The sequence below is a fragment of the Peromyscus eremicus genome, chromosome 1, assembly GCF_949786415.1.
Source record: "Peromyscus eremicus chromosome 1, PerEre_H2_v1, whole genome shotgun sequence".
Lineage (NCBI taxonomy): Eukaryota > Metazoa > Chordata > Mammalia > Rodentia > Cricetidae > Peromyscus > Peromyscus eremicus.
Genome location: NC_081416.1, coordinates 190360424 through 190384448, shown reverse-complemented (window position 1 = coordinate 190384448; position 24025 = coordinate 190360424). Strand labels below are relative to the sequence as shown.

Below are 24025 nucleotides of genomic sequence, written 5' to 3'. Positions count from 1 at the left end.
AAGTTCATCCCTGAGCTCTTACTGCCTGTTGTTTTAGATGAAATCATGTTGCCTACGGGTGCAGAAGAAAATCTATAAACGTATTTTCCAGCTTATTTTTCACCTGAATACAGGGCCTCAGATGCATAGCCCAAGGGCAGAAAGAGTTCCAGAATTCTCAGTGGCAGTGGAGGAGGTATAAGAAAATGCTCAGAGTGTGACAGATCTCTGGGTTACTATGACAGCCTCAGTCATCAACAAAGTTAGAAGCGCATATGGTCACAAACACTTGAGCTAATTATAAACCTGCAGGACACTGTTATATCTGGATCCATCAGATTTATGTCTGAGCAGACATGTGTGTTGGTGGGATGTTTTCTTTTTTTATTATTATCAGGATTTTGTTTAATCACAGTCAAGCATATGCCTATAACTCCTCTGAGTGTTATATCAGAATCAAAGAAGATTTTCACCATGAAGGAAATGTAACCATTGGTGTATTTCTCCCAGTTCATACTGTGTACACAGTAAACAAAGTTCCACATCCTTATCTGCCAAACGTTTACATCGACTTTCACATACAGTAAGTGTTGTTGTTCATTTATGCTGTTTCAGATTTCATGTTACAAATGACCCAGGTGATATGTGTATTCAAGCTCCTATGCAGATTTTTATCATGAAAAACCCTCTTCTAATCCAAAATTCCTTATTTAATTGTATGTTACTCTTCATTTATTTTCTATTCTTAAAGATGATACAATAAGTTGCTTGTTTGTTTATTGATTTTTGTTTCCAAATATAACAATTGAAAGATTGGATCTTCCTTGGCTATTCCTTTACAGCCACATGTTTCTCATATTAGGTCTCAGAGGGAGGATGGTTTCACCAAAGTTTACCTGGCTCTTCAGTACAGTCTAGAAGTCTATTTGTACTCGTGTAAAAAGAGGTGATGCCACCAAAAGTTGTTACTATGGAGTGATGAGATGGTTGAGTAACAAGTTTGCATCTGCTACATACCACTGATTTAGCAGTAAGGGTGTCAGATTTAGATGTTGGCATTAGTTTCTTGTCATCAAAACAGCTATGCTTGTCTTCAAAGTTTTTTAGTTAAATTATTTACTAATATTTTACTACTAGAAGCATTTTTCTCTTTTACATGTCTTCCTATGCATTTCTAACAAGTTTTTAATTTCATTTTCATGGATGTGGTCATAAGACACATTGACAAGATTGTGGCCACTTCGGTTTGTTTCTTACTAAGTCAGAAATAAAATTAAGTTTGTGGTAGCAAATTATTTTTGTTACTAAAAAGAGTAATATGTGTGTCTTTCTCCCTTCCCATTCCTCCCTCAAAATCTTCCATTGTAAAATACCTTTCCTAATTTTTCATACAAGCTGGGGAACAAGAAGTGTATTTATCTCAAAGCTAAAACTATTTTGTAAGGCTTCTGATTACATCCTTTATTACACTGAGAGAGTGCATATATGTTTTCAAAGAGGGAATATCTGCTATGTAAGTTTCTTTGTCTCTTTTCATGCATAGAATTTTACATGCCTAGAAATGATCATCTTAATTATCAAGATTACAAATCATATTAGCTATGGGCAGGAATTTTGCTTCACTACAATGGTTTTTGTGTGGTCTAAATTTTGAAACAGATTTTACTTTAGGGTTATTATAACTATTCAGATGTTATGATATAAAAACATAAAATTATATATCAATTTCCAGATTAATGTAAGTATTCTTTTGAGGAAACATGACTTAGTCTATTGGACTGCACATGATACAGTCTTTGCAAGGCATTTTTACCAAAATTTTTGTGTGGGTCCATGCACACTCATGCCTCAGGTCTCACATGCAGGTGAGAGATCATCTGTGGAAGGACAACTTAACCTCCCACCATATGTGTGTCGACATCAAACTCATCAGATACTCAGTGCTAGGTTTTTGCCCTACGTGAACTATATTTTTTTCCATATGACAAATCCTGTTATCCTTCCAAATTAAAATTGGTACTGTCTCTAGAAATGTGTGAGATGAAGAACATGTCTATCCCATTGACTTTAAATTGTGGTTGACTAGATATGTCAAAGTAGATTACCCCAATCTCGAAACATGTTTTATGTTAATAATGTGACAAAAATCCATGTGTCATATGAATATTATCCTTTACAATTTGGATGTTAGCAGTTTTTCTCCTCTACTATAAATATATGCCCTTTTGTATGCAGTTTCACACACCAAAATCAAAAAACGTTTCCTTGCAGCTTATTCTAAAATATTTTTCAGCGGGATGCTTGTTTTAAAAATTTTTATTTCTTCATTTATTTTTGAAATTGTAATATAATTGGAGTATTTCTCTTTTCCTTTCTTACCTCCAAACTTTGTCACATAACTCTTCTTTCTCCCTTCCAAACTTATGGACTCACAAAACCATATGTGAGTACACACACACACACACACACACACACACACACACACACACACACATATATATATATATGTACATATATGTATATATGTATATACATATATATTCCTAACTACAAACAGGTCAGTCTACATAAATATACTCCTATGCATAGTTTTGAGGATGACCATTTGCTATTGGATATTCGATGGCTTTGCTTTTCCCTGTAGAAGATTATCTCTGACTTTTGATATTCCTCAGTTGCCTCTAGTTTTTTGTATAGAAATAAGACCCTTTGATCTTTCTCCCAACTACTTTGGAATATCTATTATTGTCTTTTTACTTCATATCATTTAGATTATTTAGACAGTCATGTTCATGAAACTTTCAGGTTAAGACTTTAATTATAAAATGTAAAAATTTTCAAAGAAATAACCTAACTTGGAATGACCAAGATTTATCAACACTCCTTTTTAATAATAGCAATAAATGCTTTTATTATCTTGTTCAAGACAAATAGTTAAGAGTAGCACCATATACACATAAATATATGTACATTGTATTTTTGAGGAATTGAAAAAAAGCAATAAAGAGAAATAACTATCAATTGTCTGGAGCATAACTCAGATAGTAAAGTCAGCTTTCATGTTTCCTCACAATCTGTCTTCTTTTGGTGTATTAGCAGTGAAAATATCTTGATGCCTATCTATATCATGATTCTGAGCTCTTCCCTCCATTGCTGCCTATGGTCTCATAATTGATCTCTATTTCCATGAATTGAAGCTCTGTGGCCTTTTCTCTTCATATGGGCACAGTGAATTTTGAATGCTCTCTACATCCTTGTATGAAGGTCTATGTGGACTGCATTAATTTATTAGAAAGCCCTTCTTTGGTGTCCATTCTCTTGTAGCCACTGTGCTTTGTTTATCCTCACTTGATACTTTTCATTAGCATGGAGATCTTATTTGGTAGCTCCCCTTTTCTTAGGATGTTTCACAAAGAATGTGTAATCTGCTACAGTATTTTACAACACAGCAAGAAACACACATACAGCTAATCAGAGACACACAAGTCTACCTGGTGTAAGAATGTTTTTTGGATTCTTGCAGAAGTGAGTACTGATGATTGTCATTGTTAGCACTATGGGAATTCTTGTAATATTTACCTCAGTGTGTCACGTGCAGAAATATATGTGACTATCTATCACTGTATTCACATTCAGTAATAATTCAGACCATTTTAGACTGTCTAATAAGATTAATAAATGTTAAATTATCCAATGTCACTCTTATATCTAATGTAATTGAACAAATAAATAATGACATCTCTAATTTCCAGTGGAAATTATGAAATGCATGGACAATAGTTCCTACAACACATTCTCAGATTTCTAAACCTTTCAATATGTCTGTCCATCATCTACAGCTGTCATCCAGTGACAATATTGCACATCATAGGCTACTAAAATACATTTTTGAAGAGACAGAATCTTGTATTTTTTGTCACCATTTTTGCCAATTTTTAAGTTTTTCACATTAGTCAAAATTTTTAAAAATTAATGTGCATGAAACATATTAAAATCCAAAATCATTTTAACTACTATATAGGAGATAGGATTAAACTTTCTTGTGTATAACAATAGTGAATATCCAGATCACAACATTTATGTACTCGAGTATGTCATAACTTTCCTTGGTTCATTTTTTTCTTTCTATTTCATTCTTTTGTGTTCTGGACAGATCCTCACTATGCTTCTGTGATATCTTGGGCTTCCTTTCTCTTTCTCTGAAGCCATTTTCCCTGCAATGTGGCTTCTCCATCTCTGTCTGACCTCCAAGTTTGCTGAACTCAAGTACTTAAGCATGGCTGTCTTTCTTCTCTCTCCCATTGTCCTCTTCCAAGAAACTAATATGATATACTCCAGACCTATCTTGGTGCTTTTTCATTTTAAAAATCTAATAATAAAGCATTCAAGTAAAAAATCCCACATTTTAGTATCATATATGAAGTTGACATAATTTTTGATGTTCTATATATAGAAAAAAGCAGAGATCTAACAAATACTGATCACATTTTGTGATTAAAGTTTTCATCCCCTTATCATTGCTTAGTGGTTATAGGCTTTGAGCACCTCTGCTGTATTTTCATGGAAAATATAACAGGGATTTTGATTATAATGTGCTCAGAAGACTACATACATGTAAGAAATTCTTAAAATGCATGCATTGTATGTACACACACATTCAAATCTTTCTGTTAGAAAAGAAAACTTGGTTTCCACTATTTTTCTTGGTTTCCACTATTTTTCTTGGTTTTCACTATTAAGGACTTTTGTGCTCATTTCCCTTCCAGTACATGCCTTTCTTTATTTATCATTTTGGTGTGTCTGGCTGCTTTCTTGATGGTTTTTAAATGCTTTCATGAATTAATTGAGAACTTAAGTACAGTGTGTTTTGATTACATTCACTCCTCCCCTAACTCCTTCCGTATGTGCTCCTTTATACTAACCTCTTGTTCACCCAATTTGACATTTCTTCTTTTTACCCAAAGAGTCCTGTCTATATTGTTGTATTACTCATAAAACTTGAGACTTCTCTGGACTGTGGTTAACCTACTGGAGTTCAAAGCTTTGATTATAACCGACAATCAAAAAAAGCTATCAAGTACAAAATCCCCACGGATGGTGGTGTGATTTCACACAAAACCCTCTTCTCTATGCTTGAGGTTTTTTTTTTTTTCTAGCATGAACTTTTGCAGCTCGGGTGCCACTGATACTATGCATTTGTATCTACAATTACTCTGTTCTTTCTGGAAAATAATGTTTTTTTTTTTTAATTATCTACAATCTCTGGAAGATCATTGAGATTTCTGTGCCTGAGAATAATGTGTGTTCCTCATCTGAAGCTCAGCATTATCCATTGCCTCATTCTCTCCAAAATGATCATTTGAAGGTCTCTGTTAATTTACACCTACCAGGAGAGGTTTCTGTGACAAAAAAAAATGGATCAATGTTCTCATCTATGGTTTGACAAATAAATTATTAGTATTCATGCTAATTCTATGCACATTTAGCAGAATAATATTATTATATTCTCTCCTTGGGCTCATGGTCTCTTTTGTGTTCCAAATAACCATGCTATGAATGAATTTCTTCTCATGGAACATGCCCTCGATCCAAACAGAAAATCATTTGAATATTCATGTAACATTTCTTTTGCTATTGCATCATAGGGCTTATCTTGTTAGGTCAGTTATTTTTGAGTCTTGTAGGGCTCATAACCGGATGATGTCAACTAATTAATATTCCTGGTTTAATGTGTACAATTTAGTGTTTAAGGTACTCACCAGAGAAGAATTTTGGAACATGATTTAAGCCAATAGAAAACCTTTCTTAACCATCCTGCAACTATACTGGGTGATCAGAATCCCAGGGTTGCATGGAGACTTTCTCAGGACGAGCTTTTAAGTACAAAAATATGTTCTGTATTAAAATGCATCAGTTAACAAGAACAGTTAGCAAGAATTGGAACTACAGAAGCAAAAAGCATGTCCATTTGCTGAGCTTTACAAGCTGAATGGCACTTCCACCATCCAGTCAGTTGTGCTAAGCTCTGGAGGCCTACTAAGCACTAGGGCACTGCCACATTCACCACTGTTCTCAAGGAATGAGCCCAATCATGACTATTTTAGTTTATGATCCAATCACAATGAGAGTTAGATTCCAACCCAGTGCTGATAGCAGAGTAGTTTGCCAGGAGAGCAAACATTTTCACAACCATGCCAAGAATTTCTCTAATTTTTCCTGATCAGTTTTAATTCAGAAACATGAACTTTTAATGCCTCTAAGTTCTGATCAACATATCTTCCAAGTTTGGAAACAATTAGAAGAGCCATTGAGTCAAACCATTACTATATGTCCACCAAGTAGTCCCAGAGGCCAAGTTATATATATATATATATATAATACATCATCCCATTAGGCTGAATATCAGCTATCAAAATAAGGAAAAGTGTGTAGGTTAAAAATTTGGGATTTTAGATTTCTTTGTCCTTTGTACGTCTCCTAATGTTAATTAAGGCTACCCCCAGTCACTGTAAGTATGTCAGTCAATGGGCTGACAGTCTGTTTAATTCATATTCCTATGTAGTATGAGGGCATGGTCTAAGCATAACCAGTAATTCTGGCTGATTTTGAATGGGAATGATATAACTCTATACTAAGGTCCCACCTGCAGAATAGAGTCTGATTTCTTAGGTTATTCCTATTTCCCAAAGACCACAATCTTTTTAAATCAATCTTTTTAGGACTCTGCAGTTTTACAATGGAAACCTCCTTGATGCTGGCAACTAGGAGACAAAGCCACAGGGAATGCAGGGAATCATAAACTCTGTATTACTCTCTAAAAAGATAAACTCTCACGTCCTTCATTTCTCCAGTACAGCCAAACACTTAAAGTAGGCATCAGCAAGTAAAGGTCAAGATGAGATAAAGGCTGCTGATCTGTAGTCACATCAGATAATACCTTCCATGTATCTGTCATCCTCAATCTTCAGTCCAGCTCTGAGAGCAGTGAGCCTTGGACTGTGACCCTGTGTTCATAGCCATAGTGAAAAACACAAGATTCAGTAAGAGGTATAAGAGCAGGGAGTGCAAGAACCTGGGGATCAATGAAACCTTATTATTAATGGACCCGTAGTTCAGAGACATTCCATTTGAGAATAGCATCTGTGGCTTCCATTTTCTTTATCTGGGTGTGATGGGTCTGTGATGTAACAGCACCTACAATCACCACCAGAGAAGTGGAGAGAATGACCTTGTAGGGTCCTTAACAGATTAGCTCCAGTGTCCCTTTGGCTACTCACTTGACACAGAGGATATCACTCTACTTAAGCAAGGTGAAATTGGTGGTGGACACAGAAGATGGCTGAGTATCTCAGATAATTCAGTGAATAGCCTGTGTGGAGAACTGGATGGCCTTTAATGACTTGATAAAGGAATGATTAAAGAATTTTGTCAACTGCTTGTCTCTGAGCCTGGGAAGCAGGTGTGGAATTCTTCCAAATATAATCTCATAGATATTTAATCCCTCCCTATATGGGGAACAGTAAACTGAGGCACAGTAAAGGAGGAAGCCTATCCATCTTTTCCTGGACTCTAATGAGAATTTTGTTGGAGTTTCACTTGATGTCCTGTTCATTCTTTCTGCCAGCTCAGAACTCTGAGGTCCAGATACACAGTGAAGTTTCTGCTCTATGTCTAAAACCATAGCTATTAATTAAGAGGGTTTGGGTTATGAAAATCAGGATATTGTTGGACCCTATTGCTAGAAGGAAGCCAAATTGGAGCACCCATTTATGCCTGAGCTTTTTAGCTACTATTTGAACACTTTTAGTCTATTTGGGGAACACTTCTAACCACTCAAAAACGGTATCTTTAAGAAAGTTGCAAGTATTTTTCTCTTCCCCAGCAAGGCAGATCTTGGTTGAAGTCAGTTTTTCCAACATTTGACAGGGTGTTGTTCTTTCATTTGGATCCCTTCCTGGGTAAGGACTCTCTGTTTTAGATTTACTTTTAACACAATCCTGGTATATCGCTGAGATATGCCATGGTAGTGTGCCGAGTATAGCTATAACATACCTTGGTCTGAACAACTCAGAAAGTTTTGTGGTACCCAGGGGAATAACCTGGTGAAGGTTTGTTACCAGAATCCAGCCAGTCCTTTCTGAGAAAATGAACTTTTCCTCTGGTACCTTCCATCAACACATAGGTGATGGAGGAGTGTCTTTCTGTGCAATGCAAATACTTGTTGCTCTGATTGGTTGATAAATAAAGCCATTTGTCTTATGGCAAAGCAGCTTAGAGTCAGCAGGAAATTCAAAGAGAGAGACAGGAAGAAGGCAGGGAGAGACACCAGTGAGCCACTCAAGGAGCAACATTTAATGGGACGTGGGTAAAGCCACAGATTAATTATAAGCCTCTATGTGTTTACCTGGGGATGCAAGTGGGAGAGATTTGTCCCAACTGCCATCAAGCCCGGACATAGGAAATCACCTGACTACATATAGTTTTGTACTGACCATTTTTCTTTACCCTGCAGTCTCAGGTAGCACTGGTTAGTGGTATGTGTCATCAGAACATCAATAAGTTTTAGTGTCATCTGTCAGACAGTGAGTTAAACTGTGTGCCCATGGAGGATAGCAATTTCTAGGGGAAGCCACATAGCTTGTAGGAGGGCCAAGATTTTTTAATGTCCTTTTTTCCAGCAGTGAGAAGCCATCTTTCTCTATAGATCACACAGTTGACATACCCACTTGTAAAATCATATCAACTGATGGTCCATGTATATAGTAGTGGAGTTTCCTTTTCCCCATATGAGATACTGGTCTAGATCAATCAGTTCCTCTACCTTGGAGGAGGTTCCTGGTTTAGGCACAAATAATTTTATTAAAAATAAGTATTGCATCTCCCACATTCCTGGTTTCATCTTTCATCTGCTGACAGTCTTGTTTGAGCCCCTGTAGGTCATCATCAGGCAAGAGGAATAGCTGGATTGATGACAAACTGAACTCAAGTTGGGGCCAGGAGTAAAGTCTTGTACTGGGTCAAATAGTCATTAAACAATTGAAGATTTTTTTTCTGAGTAGAAGACCACATTTTTCCTAGATACTATGTGTATCAGATCTTAACACATTTAACTTGATTGCATTATTTTATTAAGCTAGCAGTACTCTCCACACATATTTGACAGATAGGCCATCCTATGGCTACAGGGTCCAATCATTTGGACTGATGTATCACAGGGAATTTCTATCTTTCCAACATTGGGTAAAAATCCTTTGTCTTTTGTGTCATGGACTGGCAATGAAAAGGTTTTGAGGCATCTGGAAGTTCTAGGGCTGGAGGCAAATTCAGAGATATGTTTAAGCCTTGAACGTCTTTCTTTTAGTCTCAGTCAAGATTAGAAGCTTAGTTCTCCTACTTTGTGCTTATGTACAGAGGCATTGCAGTTTCCATAAACACTGAAATACCCAGCTGCACCCAGAAATTCTGGAATCTGTCCCTTAGTCTTTGTAGTTGGAATCTGCAGTTCTGTGTGGTGTGTAATTTCCTCAGGTATGTTTTTATTCAATCTCTGCAGGTATAATTTTAAAATACACCAGTTGGTTCTGGCCCTGGTATTTGCCATTGAGGAGATCAACAGGAACCCTCATCTTTTACCAAACATATCTCTGGGATTTGACTTCTATAATGTCCCATACAGTGAGAAAAATATTCTTATGAATGCTCTTTTTTGGCTCACAGGCCTGATTAGACTTCGCAGGCTTCACTGTAATTATAACTGTGTAACGGAGAGAAAGTCAATTGCTGCAATAACAGGACCATCATGGGCAAAATCAGCCCATATTGGAACACTGCTTCAGCTCTACAAATTTCCACAGGTGAGGAGTTGTATGGGATAAAAATGCAGATCTCCTTTGCAAACATTTGAGGTGTGTCCATAGGAAAAACGTATATTTGGATTAGTTAGATATCAATGACAATTGTCCAGACAATTGGAAGTGGACCTCTATTTCTGTCACTGGGAAAAAAAGGGGGAGGTTGGAGTAGACAAGGAAGATTAATAAAAATAGAAAATAGGCCAGTAATTTTCTAAAAACATCTCTCACAAAAATTTGCCTTTAAAATCAGGGTGAATCCATAATTGTGCTAACCATTTCCATCTGTTTCTGCAGAACAAGGACTGTGCATAATGCCATTGCTCTTTCTCTTGTTTCCATTTTTTTTCTCTTCAGTTCACTGTTGGTCCTTTTGAGCCTATCTTCAGTGACCGAGGTCAGTTTACTTCTCTGTACCAGATGGCCCCCCAAGGCACCACTCTGTCTCTTGCCATGGTCTCTTTGATGCTTCATTTAGGCTGGTCCTGGGTTGGTCTGCTTATCCAAGACGATCACAGAGGGACTCAATTTCTAGCAGATATCAGAGAAAATATGGAGAAAAATCAAGTCTGCATAGCTTTTGTTGAAATGATTCAAAGCACCTGGAATTCATTTTCATATAAATACTGGAAAAGTTTTGGCATAATCCAGGAATCATTGGCCAATATTATCATCATTTATGGTGACAATGATTCACTACAAGGTTTAATGAGCAAACTAGGGCAACAGATTTTGACGAGTAAAGTCTGGGTCATGACCTCTGAGTGGGATGTTACTAATAGCGCTGATTATTTCTTGCTGGATTCATTCCATGGTAGTCTCATTTTTTCTCAACACCATGAGCAGGTGGCTGAATTTAAAAAATTTATCGAAACAGTTAATCCTTATAAATACCCAGAAGACAATTACCTTCCTAAATTGTGGTTTTTGTTCTTCAAGTGCTCATTTTCAGAGCTTGATTGTCATCTTTTGGAGAACTGCCAACCCAATGCTTCCTTGGAATTACTGCCTAGACATATGTTTGACATAGTAATGAGTGAAGACAGCTACAATACATACAAGGCTGTATATGCTGTGGCCCACAGTCTCCATGAGATGAGTCTTCAGCAAACACAGATGCAACAATTTGGAAATGGAGAAAAAATGGTGTTCTACCCCTGGCAGGTAATATCCCTTCCGTTGTAGAAGAGCATCAACAATGTGAAATTTTGAGTCTTCAGAGCCACCAAATTAGATATTACATATTTCAGTATTTTACATATAGTATATGTATATATACATACATATATGTGTGTATGTGTGTATCCATCCACAGGAGATTCTTCATGTGTTATCCTATCTTCCAGGTCAGTGTAGATCTTTCTGTTCATGTTGCTGAGGAATAAGGAGCTAGTGGCAAAGAGGAAATGATTTTAATGAATATAACAATTGTGTCACAAATAGCTGCACATTTTTTCACTGTAATGATTACACCAGAAACCTAAGAATTTTCTCAGTGAAACAATGAAAGCTCATTATCCCAAGTTATTAGTACATAAATGATTTCTTTTATCTACTATTTAGTCATAAGTACCCACATTTTACTCAATGAACTTTGGGATGAACCCTGTGTGTAAGTGGGTATAGCTTTCTTTTAAAGAAATTGAGATTTGCTTCAATCAATATTCACCAATTCAATTCCTAAGTTTGTATAGAATATGTTCTTGAGGCTGACTCTTCCTCAGATGTAGAATTGTATCCCATTAACTTAGGTCACCATTGCTGTCCTTCAGTGATACCTACATTATTATCGTGTCCTACACCACAGATTATGAACATTGAGAATTATTCTATAATCCATTGGTGGTCAAACTCTCAGACCTACATTAAAACATATTCTTGCATCACTTTCAGCTTCATCCTTTCTTGAGGAATGTCCATGTAGGAGACAACATGGCTTTAGAATGGAAACAGAAGTTAGATGATGATAAGTATGATATTCTCAACTTTTGGAATTTTCCAAAGGGTCTTGGACTAAAAGTGAAAGTAGGAAATTTTTTGCCTAATGCTCCCCAGAGTCAACAGTTGACTTTATCTGAGAAGATGATACAATGGCCAGAAAGATATTCAGAGGTGGGTAATATATTATCTCAATACATTAAACTTATCATAATAATACAAATATATCCTCCAGTATAACAACTTCTACTTTTGAAAATAAATCCCAGTACAATAAAATTCCCAGTAGACAAAGACAAAAAATAACTACTAGAAGACAGTGCTTTATCATCTCCTGATACTTAAAAAAGGATGTTTTTAAGCTTTAAATGTCTGCTAATATTCAGTGTTGCATGGGTTAAATTTTGTCACTTTGACACAAATTAAGTACACCTGAGAAGTGGTATATGCAATCCTCAATGTTTCACGGGACACTCTGATGTTGAAAATCTCTACATTCACAACAGAAAACTGAGTAAGATATATTTTCTTGCTATGATCACACACCATCACCAGAAGTGACTGTTGGGAAAAAGAGTTTATCTGAATTATGGTTCCGAAATTTCCAGTGTCCTTTACACTCAGGAGGCATGCCAGTGTGTGACATCCATGGAGAGAAAGGCAGGAACCTGAAACAAAATATCTCAGTCCACACACTGGAAGCAGAGAGTGAATACTAGAAGTAGGTGAGGTTCATAAATTTTTAAAATCCCCTAACACTGAAATAATTCTGCCAATAAGTCTGCAACTCTCAAAGATGCAATAACTCTCAAGATAACACCATCATTTAGGAAATAGTCACATATCTGTGTTTATAATTGCCACTTTTCTTTCAAACCAATACACAATGTCTCTATTAGAATTCCTTCACTCTATATAAAATTTGCGTAGTTCATCTTGATTCCATGCTTAAAATTACAGAAGATAAACAGTTATTCTTTCTTTCATCCACCCCTTGAATTAAAATACTATAGCGTTCATGTGTGTGTTATCTCTTGTTCTGCTACTGAAGACACATACATACCTAATGTAACTTAAGCAAGTGTTTCTTTTGGCTGGCAGTATGAGCCTTCTGCTCTTATCTTTGGAAATTTTTTGCTCTAGGAGCATGAGGTTCCTGATGACATCATATTGTCAGTCAATAGAAAAAAGTAAAGACCACGAATCACCTTTTTCTTATTCTCAATTCTGAGACAACAGCCTCTAGAATGGTGATGCTCACTCTTAGAGTGAACCTTTTAAACTTCTCTTTAAAAATACTCACAAGGATGCCCAACAATTTGTTTACATGGTGATTATAAGTCCTGTCAAGTTGACAAGCAAGATTTACAATTATAGTGGAAATAAAAGTTTCTCAATGCATTAGTAAGCAAGCACAGAGACAAGATCCATCTGGAAGGACCACTTGACCTTCTAGGTCATGTCTTCTATGACCCCTTTGTATCAAACTTGTCCCTACCTCATTATGATCCAAGCTGTCTAACAACGTGATAATCCTCAGCCCAATTTTGTATAGATCACAGACGCTCAAATTCCTTTTCTACTTTTATAAGAATAAAACTTGCAAATTAATTATGTAATATTAAAAATATTATTGAGACTTTCAATTAACCATGAGAATTTGTTAACTTTGCTCCCATTATTCTCATATTCCTCAGTCTGTGTGCAGTGAGAGCTGTGGTCCTGGATTCAGGAAAGTTACCCTAGAGGGCAAGGCTGTTTGCTGCTATGATTGCACTCCTTGTGAAGACAATGAGATTTCCAATGAGACAGGTAAGCAGAAATCTTACCGAAATGGTTCCACATTTCTACAGGATTCTGCATTATCTTAAAAACTAAAAAATATCTAGAGAGAATTCAGAAAAATTTATTTCTTCTCTTATTTAGGATATGAAGTGTGCATCATCATGTCTTGAAATAGTGCAGAGTAGGCACTGAAATTTATAATTGATTTACATTTATGATCAACTTCAGCTCTTCTTTCCTGCAGGAAACCCCCTTTCTTTGTACTAATCAATATGCTTTAATTCCCTACATAATTTAACACATAGTAATAAAGTGCACAAAATGGATGTTTTCCTAACTGTAATTCAAAATGATTAGAACTCACCCAAATGTACGATAGGTTATTTTAATAATGATTATTCCCAGCACAAACAGAAAATTAGCAATTTGTGTTTGATATCCCCACTATACAATTATTGACTGTACAGCATAACTAAAATTTCAATTTTCCTTAATGAATAGGATTATGTCCATTTTTATGCTCCAATTCTGAGAAACAGTATATAAAACAATATCCTCAAAGCAGTTCCAATGGTCTGTTACTGAGAGTTGTATCAAGACCTAAGAGCTGCAATGGAATATAGAATCTCCATTTAGAAGAAGAGGTCCTGAACATATTCACAGCATATTTAATTGGGAAGACAATATTTAAAAGCTGCTATTTCCATACTACTAAATTTGTGAACAGGTTTATTTCAATTTTGAAATTTTGGCAAGTTTTCTATTCTTTGAGAATTTCATACCATGTATTTTGATCATATTCATACCCTCCCAAATCTTCAACTTTCCTACCTAACTTCTTTTCTCTCTTGTTAAAAAAAATTAAGAAAAACTCATTGAATTCAGTTTCTGCTATCCAAATACACTTTGGAGTGGAGTCCCTGATGGAATATGGACTAATTCCTATTGCCACATTCTTAAAGTTTGAAGTGTATTCCCCTTATTACCGCTATGAGGTCAAATAGCTTCTCAGTTAAGTGTAATACTTTATGCCAACTCTCCATATGTAATGATATTTTGTCTGCCCTGAGCATTCAGATGTTATATGCATGATATCAAACTTTGAATTTATATATTCAACTGCCCAGCTGTGTCTGGAAGTTTCTATTCCCTTGAAGTAGTTCATGACCTCTGACTTTTACATTCTTTCTGCAACTTCTTTCATGGATTTCTCACATTGAGATGTAAAAGACTGTGCCCTCAAGCTGTTATTCAAAAGAAACACAATTTTAGTAAATATGCATGCACATATTCACACACACACACACAGACACACACGCACACACAGAGTAGTTTTCATTACATGTATCATGTGCCTTTAGTAAGGATGGAGTTATACATGTGAGTCATCCATTAAAACTTAGAAAACTAAAACAAAATGAACACCTCCACATAAAAGAGAAGGAAATAACAGAACCTGAGGTTATAACTTGAAAGTAGGTCTGAAGAACAGATACAACAATGTGTCACAATAGCTGAAAAAAACATTATTTACAAGGTATATAGAAATAAATTTTATTCTACTAGAGTGAATTCAATAATATGCTAATAAAATTTGTCAACAAAATAATATTGAAAATCTGGTGATGAGTTTCTTTTAAAAATCATACAAAAAATGACAGTGGAAATATGGCATGCATAAATCACTGTTCTTGTACTTCAAATACAAGATGAATTTTATGAATTTTCAAGAGCAAAATCATAACACTGTTTTATTTCATACCCTAAAACTGTCTCAATAGTTCTGACCTTTCCCCAAATGGAATGACGACTATTCAATAGTGTACTAGTCAAGCCTGTTACAAAGTAGTAATGCCTATTCACTAAAGCTTCCACACAGAAGAGTCAATATTTGAGAACAGAAAGCATTTTATAATGATAAGAAAATTGAGACCCTATGTTTAAGAAGTGTATTTTATGAATATAATTTCAAGAGCATACTCCTTCTTTTGCACTATTCAAATTAATAATGTGGTATGACTTATGATGTGGTTTCCAAAATAAAGTATGTTTATGTATTGTAATTCAGTATTCTAATAACTTCCAAAAGAGATACACCAATAGCACAAGAGGCGTGAAGGTATATAAGAGAGAAAAGTGTAAGGTGTACTTAATTTATGTCACTATAAAGAAGATGGATTGTATGAGAAGCTACTAGTAATTGATAACTACTACCAAAAGAGGAACATCACTTTTTCTTTAAGGTTATGGACTCTGAAATGTTGCCCATATTCCAGGTGTTGCCCCCATAATATGTAAATACTAGTATCACTGAATAGACTCAGTGAGTATTAAAATGTAAAAAGAAGAGATAAGAGAGCACATTAAGTTGGGAAGTAAAATTGGGAGAAATTGAGAAATGGAGCAAAAGGAAAGAGGGCTGAGTTGGATCAACACACTTTATAAGTTCACATAAATAATAAGTGAAATATCAGATAAGGAAGTTGGGTGGTATAAATATGAAAGTGTTCACTACAGAGTTTGTGTTTCTTTGTCCCTGAGAAAAAAGGAAAGTGATGTAGATAGCAATTCTGTCAAAAAGTACAGTAAAATGGCTTAGAATAAAAGGGATAACTTCAGCTTGGATTAAATCTCACCTTCTGTAGCATGAATCTTAAAGAGTCTTATTAATAATATCAAACCTTGAGGTGAAGCTGGAAGATCAGAGATACAGAACAAGCCACAGTTACCTCACCTTGCCGGATCCTTAGCTGGTCTTGTTTGCCAGACTGGATGCTTCTCTGTCCTCATCCCAATGGTTCTCAGCAAAATTGCTGCTAGAAAGTCTGAATGCTTAACCAGCCAAATGCTAAACCAGGCCAAATGCTTCTAGTTTCTGGTCCTCACGCCTTATATACCTTTCTGCTTTCTACCATCACTTGCTTTCTGGGATTAAAGGCATGATGAGTCACCATGCCTGTCTGTATCCTTGAACACATGGATTTCTGCCTCTGGAGTGCTAGAATTAAAGGTGTGTGCTACCACTGCTTATCCTTTATGTTTAATATTGTGGCTGCTCTGTCTTTGACCCCAGATTAGTTTATTAGCGTGCTCAATATTTGGGGGAACACAATACCACATTTCCTCTCTTTATGTCTAAAATTTAAAAAAGCTTATAACTAATACAAGAAAAATTATATCCAGTAAGTATATACAATATACACAGTCAAGATTACATTAACAATGTCTAGTCCATTAACATTTAACAGATTTAAATAAAAACTCCATTATGTATATTAACAATGTCCTGTCCAGTAATATCTGATAAACTCAGACCAAAAATTTTCATCACTTATCTTATTTAAAACAATTAGTTCCTTTTTAAAAGTAGATTCCATAACCTCCCTTTTTTTATCTTATCAACCTTCATTTCTGATCAGGTATGGATCAGTGCATGAAGTGTCCAGAGAGTCATTATGCAAACACAGAGAAGAAACACTGCCTCCAGAAAGCTGTGAGTTTTCTTAACCATGAGGACCCCTTGGGGATGTCTCTCACAACCATAGCTCTGTGCTTCTCTGTACTCACAACTGTGGTTCTTGGACTCTTTGTGAAGCACAGAGACACTCCAATTGTCAAAGCTAATAATAGGACCCTTAGTTACACATTGCTTATCACACTCACTGTCTGTTTCCTATGTGCCTTGCTCTTCATTGGCCATCCCAACACCCCAACCTGTATCCTGCAGCAGATGGTATTTGGAGGTGCTTTCACTGTGGCTCTTGCCACTGTGTTGGCCAAAGCTATCACTGTGGTTATTGCCTTCAAGGTTACTTTTCCAAGGAGAGTGGTGAGGTGGTTAATAATATCAAAGGCTCCGAACTTCATCATTCCCATATGTACTCTGATCCACCTTGTCCTCTGTGGAATCTGGCTAGGGACATCTTCTCCCTTCCTTGACCAAGATGCTCATGCTGAACATGGACATATCATCCTTATGTGTAACAAAGGCTCAGATTTTGCCTTCCATGGTATACTTGGATATCTCTGCTTTTTGGCACTTGGGGGTTTTAGTATGGCTTTCATGTCACGGAATCTGCCTGACACATTTAATGAAGCCAAGTTCCTGTCTTTCAGCATGCTGGTGTTCTTCTGTGTGTGGATCACATTCCTCCCTGTCTACCACAGCACCAAGGGGAAGGTCATGGTGGCTATGGAAGTCTTCTCTATCTTGGCTTCTAGTGCAGCCCTCCTTGGCTTCATTTTTGTCCCTAAGTGCTATATTATCTTAATAAGGCCAGATAAGAACTCAGTTCATCATATCAGGAACAGGCCACATTCTAGAAGCAATAACCCTCTCAAAACCTAGTTCAAAACTCAAGCCGGGCGGTGGTGGCGCATGCCTTTAATCCCAGCACTTGGGAGGCAGTGGCAGGCGGATCTCTGTGAGTTTGAGGCCAGCCTGGGCTACCAAGTGAGTTCCAGGAAAAGGCGCAAAGCTACACAGAGAAACCCTGACTCGAAAAACCAAAAAGAAAAAAAAAAAAAAACCTCAACATAGTTTTCATATTAAGACATGAATTTCAAAGATGAAGTCCAGTTGATCTCTACTGCAAATATGTGTTATGCAATTGGAGTATGGGTTTGATTCTTTGTGCTTTTACATGGTCATGTGCTTACAGGAAAATTTCTGTCTACAGTCATCTAATTGTACTAGAGCCTCTTTATACTGGAGCTATTGGAGTTATTCACACTTCAAATCCAGGTTGTATTTTCATAAAAGCAGGACCTCAGTATATATCCGGGCTTGTCTGAAACCTTCCGTAAATATGATATTTTGAATTCAAAGAGATCTACCTACATCTGCCTCTGCTCTTCTGAGATGGACAGCTTCACACCACCTCTTCTGGGATTAAAGATGGCCAGTCCCACCACCCCACCATATTCTTCTATAATATAGACTACTAAGAATTATGTTATTGATTTAAATTGCTTGAAAGCATCAAGTATGTTCTTTTTTCCAATTGTATTAATCACATGTTGTTTTAAATTTTGAAAGTGTTTCCTAGTAAAATTTTGTCTTGTCTTTCAATAGCTGTGGTAAAATATATAGATCAAAATTTTACTTTATATTCAACTTTTAATATACCAGATTTGTACAAGAATATCCATCTGTTTCTTAAAGTCTCAAGGACTTTCACTAAATTATCATGTTTTCATTCAAGTTTCTGTAATTATCCTGAAGAATATGGGATTTTCAAAATTTAAATATAATCTTTCATGAACATAATATTTTATCAGTCATTGAATAATATGTTGCAAGCTAAATTAGAATGTAGACTTACTATGAATTATATTTTATTACCTAATGTCAAATGTTAGTCAATCAGAACAAGTAACTAGGTCTAACTACATGGTTCCCTTATTTGCCCTTATATAATGTATGTCACATTTCCACCCGTTTTGTCTAGCTGACTACCCCCAGTTCCCTTTTAATTTGTGCATTTGCACATCATTTATCTGAATGCTTCTTCCAATTAACTGCTTTTCCTTGAATTAGAATATACTCTTCATTTAAAATCATGAATAGGTTACAACTTGCCAATTTATTATTACATATTTCTCCAGAATTCACCACCACTTCATACAAATACATACAATATATGAAGTAAAATATTTTCTATTTCCACATCATTAAATAAACACAAAATGTTACAAAATTGTTAGACTTTTACTACTGTGAGTTTTGTCCTAGCTGTGGTGACTCTTTTGCTCTTATGTCTATATACTAGGCTAGGAGGTTTCACAAATGCCATTGTTAGCTGTAATTGAACATAATTACTGCTTGTCGAGAGGGAAACCAACCCTAGGTATGGAAACCTAACCAATAACCAAGAACTAGTGAAGTCTTGGATCTCAGAGGTGAAGCTACAACTGCCACTATACTAAAATAGCTTAGTCCCTAAACATTCTAAATATTTGTTCTCATATACAATTAAGTCTAGTCTTCAGATCTCTTTAAGGATATGTGATGTTGAAACAGATGAATACAATTATACAAGACCACAAGCAATCAAATTGAATAATTGTGGATCCCAGTTCCAATTGATACATTTACAGTAAATACTCCCCTAAGGTTCAGGTTTCATTGATGAAGATGGGACAGAAATAATCTAAGTGCCTGAGGACCTGCGAGTTTGCTGTGAGATTATGTCTCTTAGGAATGTTATACATTATCCATAAAGACACATAATGTCTAATCAATATGATTTCATAAATATGAGCTGAACTAGGAACACAGCAATAGGCATGCAGATGTGAATGGCAAACCTCATTAGACCTCAAAAATACAAGGATTACAGGGAACAAAGTAAAGCTGACATTGGAAGAAAAAGTCTTCCATGAGGCAGAGCACACTGAATGATTTGTAAGACAAAATATTATTCATATACAATTTAGGATTGTATATTTATATGTATTTGTATACATGAATCATATAGTACATAATTTATATGTTATAATTGAAATTATATGTATAGGTTATATATTATATAGGTATATATTATGTATAATAATTATATATACACTTATAGTCCTAATATGTACTCACAGATATTTGAATGTATACATATAATAACAACTTAAAAAAAGAGTCCATTAGTTTGTAATAAAGAAAGAATAGGTATTCAGGATCATTATTCAGAGAGAAGTGAAGGGAAAAATAATGTAATTTCTCTATAATATAAAAAATAACAGTGCAGTTCTATTAATTGGCATTAAAAGTTGATTTATATCTTCTATATTTTTAATGTTGTTCTTTAGCTTTCCTTACTAAGTAATTAAATATGTTGTGAAATTAATTATCCTTCAATTCACATCAAATTTTTAGAGTTGTCCTCTACAGCTGTGGATCCTGCATGAAACCAGAGTAGAGCTTCTCCATATGGGAGATGATTGTGAAGCTGGGTCTGTTTGAGGGGACCCTGGCAGTGTGATCACGATCTATCCCTGGTACAGGAACTGGCTTTCTGGATCCCATTACCAGTGTTAGGACACACTGCTCACCCTTGATGTGGCCAAGAATGGCATGGTCCTGCCTCATCCAAATGTACCAGACTTAGCTGTCCTCTCATGAGAGAACTTACATTGTTGGCAGGGAGGATGAACTTACCCTGTTGGAGATGGGTTGGGGATGGGGGAAGGCAGGGGCGGATCAGGAGGGGGGAAGAGAGGGGGTTATGTGGTTGCTATGTAAAATGAATTAAAAAAAAGAGAGAGGGAATACACCCAATATGTTAGCCAAGGAAATGTGTGTTAAGGCTAGCCCCCTACAAAAAAAAAAAAGATGCTTGAGCAAAGGTGAATCTGGACAATAAAATCAATAGAGAATTAAAAAAAAAGTTGTCCTTTAATAAAAACAATGGATTAAACTAATTTATACTTGAATGACAATGAATGCATGGAGATAATTCTTCTTAGTCTCAGCTTTAATCTAATAGTAAAAAATGAGACTAAAATTTCTCACAATATAGACATTTCTTGTTTTAGAACATGTTAAAAATAATAACTTATTCATTTTAACTATGGGACAGGAGAGCCTAACATCCTACTAACATCCTGTACTGACTAAAAATTGAGTAAAAAACAAGGTGCATTTTTCTGATGCTTCCAAGATACACACTTCACAATCAAGGTCAGTCATTACATACTTTAAAAAGATTATAAAATATTACAAGGAAATGAATCTAAGATGAAATCAGGCATTGCTATTTTTGTATTATATAATAAAATAAATTTCAAACCCAAACTAAACAGAATAGGTTGAGAAAGATATTACATAATAATCAAAGGGAAAATATAGTGAAAACATCTAACAATTCTAAGCATTGCATCAAATACCAGGCATAAAAGTTTTTAAAAGGAACAGTAGTGCTGCTAAAATCACATATTGATAGGAACACAGAGATCTTAGGTGACTTCAATACCCTAATCACACAAATAGGTTGATCCTCCAGACATAATCTAAGCAAAGAAACACTGGAGTTAGATAACATCATGAATAAAATAGACATGAAAAACATCTATGGAATGCAACAACAAAATACTAAAGAATATTCCTTTTTTCAAGAATTCACAAAGCTTCCTCCAAAACTTGACCTGTCCCGCGGGCCACGTTATTTGATGAGACCCGAGGAGGCACCTCCTGAAAGATCAATGGGGGTGAGAGAGAAAGGAGACCAGGCGCGTAAAGGAAGACAAAGTCAGTCTGAGTTGCGTCAAGGTCTCGTTTATTGCAAGGGGAATCAGGTTTATATATGCTAGGAGCTAGGAGAAGTAGATAGGGGTATGGAAAGTTACTAGGAGGAAGTTAGGGTAAGGTAGGGTTCAGGAAAAGGTCTCTTTGTTCCAGGGCCTGATCAACGGACCATACAGCAAACCATTATGTTTCAGGGAGTAGATCAAAAGGTACATACTGTGGTCTTGTTGAAAAATGGTTGCTATTGAAACTGTTAACGGAAGATTGGGTACACAGCTTTTTCCCATGAGAATCAGTTAGGCTACTTGGCTCCTGACAATTCCCCCTTCTTTCTATAAAATGGCCAAAGCAGGCTTTGGTCATAAATCGAGAGGGCCCCTGTCTTAGGCTATATGGGGTGCAGGCCTGTCTGGCAACGTGCCATGTTGAGCCGGTCTCTGGCGACCTCTGTACGTTGTGCTCCCAGCACAGGACCCATACTATTCCCGTCATTGAGTACCCTCTAGCTTTTAGTTATAGGGGTTTTTAGGTTCGTAGGCCACTGAACCTGAGCCTTTCACCTGTTTCAATAGTTTCCTCTCAAGTTTCTGTCCGATGGTAATGTACTGAAACAGTTTTTGATAGGGCCGAATCAATCTGATTTTTGATGAATTGTGTTAGTCGTTGAAAAGCCCAAGGACCAAAGGTGAGGAGGAGAAGGAAAATTATCAAGGGGGCCAGGAGGGTGGGGATCAGAGTAGAAAGCCAAGGGGACCCCTTTAGCCAGCCCTCAAACCAATTGTTTTGATTTTCAAAATCACGTTTTCTTTGTGCTAATCTTTCTCTTAGTTTCTCCATTGATTCTCTAACTACCCCAGTGTGATCAGCATAAAAGCAGCATTCTTCCTTCAAGGCTGTGCATAAACCTCCCTCCTTTAAAAATAGTAAATCCAGACCTCTTCTATTTTGTAACACAACCTCAGAGAGCGAGGTTAAAGACTTCTCCAGGGCAGAAATGGATCTTTCTATGGCTTCTAGGTCAGTAGTCATAGCCATTTGTAACTGCATAAGGTGGTTGCTCTGCACGAGGGCAGCAGTTCCTGTACCAACTCCTGCAGCAATGCCTCCAATACCTAACAATAGGGCAATAGTCATAGACACAGGTTCTCGAGTGTATCTGCCTCTCTGCTCAAAGAATTCCATCACTGAGCTTTCTTGATGATAAGTGACACGAGGCCATAATTGGACCATCACACAAAATTCATGGGAATCATCAAATATCTGAGCAGATATGCAAGGGGTCAATCCTGTGTTACAGGCCCAGTAGGACCCGTTGGGTGCTTCAAGATAATAGCTCCCTTTATAGGGTGTCAGAGTTTGTTTACAGAGGTGACTATGGGTCGATGGAATCTTGCCCAGACAAGAACCTTGTCCTGAGACTTCAGGGAGTGTTAGTTTATGTGGCTTAGTCTGACACCTATTGCTCGGGGAAGTGAGGTTATTGGCAATAGACTGAAAGGCAATTCCTTCATAATAAGGGGGACTGGAGGTAAGGCAGAGCCAGCAACCCAAGTTTCTGTTTGGATTTGTGGCATTTAGGGCCAGATAAGCTCCCTGGACCAAATTAAACAATCTATCTCCTGTTCCTCCAAAAGGAGTAAGGAGAGTGCCATTACTGGAACCTACGATGGTAGTCACAGTGCCTATATGGTAGGGAAAGGGACGAGGATGAGGTGAGGGGGAAGGAGGTGATGGCACCTTTTCATGATTGGAGGGAACTTTTTGGTCAGAGAGAACTACATTGGGTCCTACCGACTGTGGGTACAGGTCTTCTATTGTTAGCAAGATCTTGAAAATGACTCCTTTATCTGTACCATCAAGATACCAGCGGAGTCCCCATGTTTTTCCTGAGGGCCATTCTCGATTCGCCCTACCCTGAGGGGTGAAGGTTATGTTTAAAGGTAATGATAGCCCAGGATTATAGGCTGTCCCAGTATAGGAGCTAAAGCAAAAATGTTTATTCGTGCTAGGCTTACTGTATCCCCTTGTAACTGAAATAAGGTCCCAAGATGAAGTTGGTTTCCAGTAAGCTGCCCCTGTAGTTTCACAACCCCATCGAGCACAAAAGAAGGTCTCGAATCCCCCACATCTAGCAGCCGTGGCTCGGCTTCTACCATCCTTAGGGCAGACATAAAAGTCAGATTGTGCTAACCTACAATGAGCTGTAAGACTAACACAGCCCGGGGCAGTCATCACA

The 24025-nt window shown here is 36.6% G+C and overlaps 1 protein-coding gene across 1 annotated transcript; it reads left to right on the top strand.

The window, feature by feature from the left end:
* Nucleotides 1–350: 350 nt before the first annotated feature.
* Nucleotides 351–17901, top strand: LOC131903813 (vomeronasal type-2 receptor 116-like). The gene is made up of 6 exons (XM_059254586.1): nucleotides 351–562; nucleotides 9533–9833; nucleotides 10188–10994; nucleotides 11724–11942; nucleotides 13457–13580; nucleotides 16973–17901. Exons 1-6 carry the CDS (start codon nucleotides 351–353, stop codon nucleotides 17899–17901), a joined length of 2592 nt encoding a protein of 863 aa, XP_059110569.1.
* The last annotated feature ends 6124 nt before the right edge of the window (nucleotides 17902–24025 follow it).